Source organism: Propithecus coquereli, unplaced genomic scaffold (assembly GCF_000956105.1).
Source record: "Propithecus coquereli isolate 6110/MARCELLA unplaced genomic scaffold, Pcoq_1.0 Scaffold526, whole genome shotgun sequence".
Taxonomy (NCBI): Eukaryota; Metazoa; Chordata; class Mammalia; order Primates; family Indriidae; genus Propithecus; species Propithecus coquereli.
Genome location: NW_012151130.1, coordinates 943,716 through 950,089, shown reverse-complemented (window position 1 = coordinate 950,089; position 6,374 = coordinate 943,716). Strand labels below are relative to the sequence as shown.

General features: G+C 42.0%; 1 protein-coding gene across 1 annotated transcript in view; it reads left to right on the top strand.

Moving 5' to 3' along the window:
- The first annotated feature begins 1,302 nt into the window (after positions 1–1,302).
- Positions 1,303–6,374, top strand: part of PSMD12 (proteasome (prosome, macropain) 26S subunit, non-ATPase, 12) — a 23,196-nt gene continuing 18,124 nt past the window's right edge. The window contains exon 1 of the mRNA XM_012656906.1: positions 1,303–1,512. Coding sequence (XP_012512360.1) covers positions 1,405–1,512 — 108 coding nt within the window. The 5' untranslated portion in view covers positions 1,303–1,404. The remainder of the gene's footprint in view (positions 1,513–6,374) is intronic.

Genomic DNA, 6,374 nt, shown 5'->3' with positions numbered 1-6,374 from the left:
CCTTTATATATTTATATATACATATATATATATATATTTTTTTTTTTCCCCCTGAGACACGGTCTTGCTCTCTTGCCCAGGCTAGAGTGAGGTCATCATAGCTCAGTGTAAGCTCAAACTCCTGGGCTCAAGCAATCCTCCTGCCTCAGCCTCCCGAGTAGCTGGGACTACAGGCATGCGCCACCATGCCCGGCTAATTTTTTCTATATATTTTTAGTTGTCTGATTAATTTCTTTCTATTTTTTAGTAGAGACGGGGGTCTCACTCTTGCTCAGGCTGGTCTCGAACTCCTGAGCTCAAACAATCCGCCCGCCTCGGCCTCCCAGAGAGCTAGGATTACAGGCGTGAGCCACCGCGCCCGGCCTATATATTGCTATTTTTTTAAAAATTTGTTTCTCCTTTACAATACAGCTAGGATATTGTTTTGTTTGTAGATGGGTTATATTTTCCATGATTTTCATTGCAGAACAGTTTAATAAAAACAGGTCTATTCAGGATATATTAATATAAAGGATATTGGCACTAATTAAATTGAGAATCACTAGCGTGGCAGATAGACCACTCTAAGATTTCCTGCTTGCTCTCCAGGCTACTGTTCACCATATGCGCACACCACACACTTCATTTCCATTTTCAAGGATCCTAAGTTTTGTTTTAGGATCCTAAGCTATTTTATAGAAACTCGCATGATATGGATGATGATAAAATTTGTACAGTCAAGAACTGAAATTGTCTCACATGTGGGATATTGTCTGATGCTCACAGGAGTCCTACAGGAATAACAGATAAAACGTCTTTCTAAAGATTCTCCTTACCAACGCAGTGGATTATACTAAAAACGAAACAAAAAGCACTTTGCTTGTTAAATTACTGAGCCGCTGCCACATCTTTCCTTATGAGCTTTCAGAGATCCCACAGGTTAAGCCACCAAGATCCTCAACCAGATAAAACCTTAGAACTTTATTCTTCGAGGTTTACTTCAGCCTCCTCAGGTAGAGATGAGAAAACCGAGATCCAAGAAAAGTTAAGCGACTTGCCCACGGTTCTGAGAAATCATTTTTCAAAGCAGGGGTGTAAGAATATCCATATATCTCCACATAGGGATGGCCTATTATATGACACTCACTTTTGTCACCGCAAATTTTAGATGAAAAGTCTGACGTGATCAACCACAAAACCCGACACCGGCTGAAGAGGCGAGCGGCGAGCCCCACCCCGCGCTCCGCGCCCCGCCCCCAGGCTGTCCGTGGCAGTGCCTGACTGGCGGCCAGCACCGGGGGCCTCGAGGGGTCCTTCGCGCGGGCTCCCGACGCGCTGCCTGAGCGGGTGCGCGGGCGGCTTCCGGTGTGGGTGACGAGTGGTGGCCAAAGCAGGGGGACAGGCAGGGACGCTCAAGCAGGGACCATGGCGGACGGCGGCTCGGAGCGGGCTGACGGGCGCATCGTCAAGATGGAGGTGGACTACAGCGCTACAGTGGATCAGCGCCTGCCCGAGTGCGAGAACCTGGCCAAGGTGAGGGGAGGCCGGAGGATGACTGTTGGCGGGCGCCAGGGGCTGAGTCACGGCTCAGAGCCCGCTTAGGCCTCAGGGAGCCTGTGAGCTGAAGCCTACATTCCCCCTTTGCCTGTCCAGTCTCGGGTGGGTCTGCATGAGTGGGAGCCCCCGGTCTTTCCAGCTAGGGCTGCGGAGTACGCTCGTGCATGTAGCTTCCCAGACCCTCCCCAAGACAAGTGGTCACTTCGTCCCCATAGATTTGGGGCCCGATTTTGCTTTTTGCCCTTTTTTGGGTGCTGTTTAAGTAACGTTTACCTTAATATTTTCCTAGGGCTTAAGGCCGCTTCGGTATTCAGGCTAGATCAGAGTTTAGTTCTATTGCTGTTGCCAAATCAATTTATGTCGTTACATCGTTTATGAATGACGGCGATGTGCCTAGTCTTTGACCTGGAGAAGGAGCAGGAAAGTGATAGTACAAAGATGTTTAACAAAGAACCACTGTCCTTCAGGAGTTCATGTTCATAACGAATTAGTCAAGTCGTGCCCGGTGGTGAATGCCATACAAGTGTAAAGTGTTACTGGAACACAGAGAAGGAAGCTGTGCTCTCTTAATGGTGAGATAAGAGAAGGTTTTACAGAAATGCTGACATTTGTATTGAGCCTTGAAGAATTAGTAAGATTGGAATGGGGTAGAGTCATTCCTGGAGAGGGAATTACAGAAGTAATAACAAATACGTACCATTTGTAAGTACGTTTCAGTGTAGTAAAGTCACGGGCAAGAAAAGTGTCAAGTGATGCATCTCAGTTCTTGGAAACCTTTTTAATACTTTACTTTCTTCCAAAAAAAAAAAAATTTAATGGGGCTTTCCAAAAAACAGTGTCGGAGAAAGATAATAAAGTTGATAGATAACGTATTTCTTAGGTTCAGTACGTTTGTTGAGGCGGAGCCATAAATTCATCTCTGAGCTTTCCAGGAGCTAGTGTAAAGAAACATTATCAGTTACATAAGGGTGGGAAAACTCAAATACCTACAGTGCCAGGCAGATAACAATAGCTGACACTTACTGAGTACCTTCTACAGTGCCAGGCACTCTGTTTACATGCACTAACTCATTTGATCTTCACCTCAGCCCTATACAGTAGGTATTACTATTCTTATTTTACAGACAAGGAAAGTGAGGCTAGAAAAAGTTGAGTCACATGTCCTAAGATCATACAGCTAGTAAAGTGGTGGAGCCAAGATGCAAACCCAGGCAGACCGATTTTAGAGCTTGTGCTCTTACCCACCATGCTGTCCTGCCTACTGAGCCGAGTGTGATGAAAACCTGAACTGCTGAGCACCTGCCCAGGAAAAGGAGGCAACAACTCTTCACCTCCAGTTCATCTTTGACAATTGGGGATGAAGGCCAAGCTTTGTCAGTGCTGCTAATTTGAGGGAGAAACCAGAAATACGGATTTCTATATGAAATACCTTAATATTTAGAAACTGGACACAAATCTTCTTTAAAATACTATTTGAGCCAATACTATAGAGATCAAACAAAACATAACCGCAGGCCAAAGTGAGCCTCTCAACGTCCACTTTGGAATTTATGGAATAATAGTATCGATAAGGAAGAAACAAATCATTTGTCTTAGAGAAGTACAGCTAAATCTTCCATTGCCAGTTCCTTCTGATGGCAGCCCACTGTGTGCAAGACTTAGTGCTAGAAACTGAGGGGAGTATGAAGATTATTAGACAAAGCTCTTGCCCTCAAATAGCTTATAGACCAGTAAGAAAAAAAAACTTCACTGCTATAATTGTTCTGGTGATTGTAGGTGTGGCCTTTATTTAGGACATTGTTATGTTCAAGACAATTGAAAAGACTTGCAAACTCAAATGCCAGATGGTTTTTTAGGTGTTCAGTGTGTAATGGGAATGTTTAAAACAAAGAATGTTAGGGCCTGTTAAACTAGCTAAAATTAAAGCCATTTGGAATCTGATTTTTTTTTTTTTTTAAGCCACTGTGCCAGCTGAACAAAACAAGGTGTGTGGGTGGATACTTTTAGTAGGGGTGGTTCAGGGAGAGGGCTGGGAGGTGGGAGGGTATAAAAAATCTTTTTTTTGGATGCACATAGACCCACTTCAACTTTTAGATTTGACGGTTGTCCTGGTTAATTTTTTTTAACGTTTTTCTGTTTTGCTTTTTATCATTCATTCATATTACTTTTAACCATTCTGCCAAACATAAAAATGTCATTAATATTGCATTTCTATATTGGAATATATGGAACATTTTAGTTAGTATGCATTCTTTTAATTTGAGCCCATCAATAAAACTGAAGAAAGTTTTATTATTTTTACTTGTAAAAAAACTTAAAATTCAGGCAGCTTAAGTGGTTTATTCAAGGCAGATCAAGCTCGGGTCTCTTGACAACAGGAATGGTGGGGTTTTTTTGCAACATCCTACTACCTCTTTAAGGGATTATCAATTCTGTCCTTAATTTCCTTAAGACATTTTTTATTTATAATGTGAAACACCCTTGGAGATAAAAATTATCTGTATAAAGACTTAATAAGAATGGATCAGGTGAGAAAATCACATATAGCAGAAGCCTTCAAAAGGCAGACCCAAGTCTAGACTTGGGTAGTAAAATTGCCAAATCTAGGTCTTTTGAATCTCCTATAGTTGTGACGTAGTACAACTGTATGTCTGTGTCCTAACACCCACCTGGCAAATAACAGTAATAACTAATATTTATTGCTTTATAAATTCTATTGAAATTTTAACCACTATGATGATGATGTAGTACATACGTTCCAGGCATACCTTTATAAGTATTGATTTAATCCTAACACCAACCCTATAGGGCTGTTACTTTTTTTTTTTTTTTTTTTGAGACAGAGTCTCACTGTGTTGCCCAGGCTAAAGTGCCATGGTGTCATCCTCACTCACAGCAACCTCAAACTCCTGGGCTCAAGCGATCCTCTTGCCTCAGCCTCCCGAGTAGCTGGGACTACAGGCATGCGCCACCATGCCCTGGCTAATTTTTTCTATATATTTTTAGTTGTCCAATTAATTTCTTTCTATTTTTAGTAGAGACGGGGATCTCGCTCTTGCTCAGGCTGGTTTCGAACTCCTGAGCTCAAATAATCCGCCCGCCTCGGCCTCCCAGAGAGCTAGGATTACAGGTGTGAGCCACCGCGCCCAGCCTGCGAGAGTTATTTTAATCAGGAAAATGAGTCACAGAAGTCACATGTTGGTTTTGGATAGCTGTAGCCATTTTGCTCCTCCTGAGGTGAAAGGCAGGATCAAGGAGGTGGAATTTCAGGAACTGTGTGAATAGATAGGAAAAGGAAGAAGGAAGATGTTTAGCCATGAGATTGAAAATGGAAGATTAGGAGAAAAAAGTGGGATGATTTGAGAATTGGAAATTGTATTTAGTGAATTTGATGGTGGTGCCCTTCATATAACACTAAATTGTCAGCCATATAATTTGTCGTATCCTACTTATTGTGACAGTACAAATCAGGAATTGTGAGCCATTAAGATTGACTGAATAGTTCAGGTCGATGTCATTCCATTCATACGTACTATGAGCAGGTTGGTGCGAAGGGAAGCAACAATTAAACAAGGATTAGTCTTAAAGGAGCTTACAGACCACTTAGGAGGTAAGATATGTACATTAATAACTGATATAAGGTATAAAAGGATGTACCATAATATCTACAGAAGCAGCATCATGTGGTTGGCATGATGCAGCACACTGAGCTGCATTGGTGAACAATACAGACCATGGTCCCTGCTCTTATAGTTTCCATCCTAGTGAGATTAGAAAGACAATAAACATCAAAATAGAATATAGTTTGGGTTGATTGCAGAGCACAGTCAGTAGGGTTGAGTGTTAAGGAGGAGGTGCTAAGTGACTACTGATGTTAGAGAGCAATTATCCAAGAATGCTTTTCTGAGAAGGTGGCATTTGATGTCTTGTTGATACCGCAGACCATGGCTGTAGAGTGATGTGTGATTCCCTCACATGTAGCATGCAGCCCTTCAGTACCCATGCTTCTGAACTAGAATGCCATATGTTAAACTACACTCTGTTGACTGCAGTTGCATGAGTAATATAATAGTAATTGCAAATGTGCCAGGAGATTACTGTCAGTAAACAGTATTTTACCTTTTAACTTTACCTTTGCGCTTGATTTTGTTGCCAGATAGAAACTATTTCTATATGGAGATTACTTTGATCAAAGCAAAAGGTGTGATTTAGACCAGTATGGTAAGGGAAGCACTGCAGTATGTGGAGGGAGCTTTGGACCTTGAGGCAAGAGCCCAGGGATCTGGTTCTGCTGACTCCTTTTGTGGCTGAGCAAGTCTTAAACTGTTAGGTCCACCGTCTTTTTAATCTCTAAAATGAGGTGATTGAATTAAATAATCTCTTAACAGTCTTTCTAGTTCTAAGATTCTTTGATTTTTTTTAATGATTTATTAGCCTTGAACTTTGAAGAGTTTATAGATTTGTTCATTGTTCTTTTCCTCTGATGAACATTTAGCCAGCATTTATTGTATACATGAACCTCTAGAACTTGCAGAACTGGTGCTATCCTTTGCATAGGAAACATTGTTAAAATATGTTAGTAATCGTGTGTTTCAGATTTAATTAAAGTACATTCAAGCTGGGTGTGGTGGCTCACGCCTATAGTCCTAGCACTCTGAGAGGCCTAAGCGGGAGAATCACTTGAGCTCAGGAGTTCAAGACCAGCCTCAGCAAGAGTGAGACTCCGTCTCTACTAAAAGCAGAAAGAATATTAGCCAGGCAGCCAAAAATAGAAAAAATTAGCCAAGTGTGGTGGCGCATGCCTGTAGTCCCAGCTACTCAGGAGGCTGAGGCAGGAG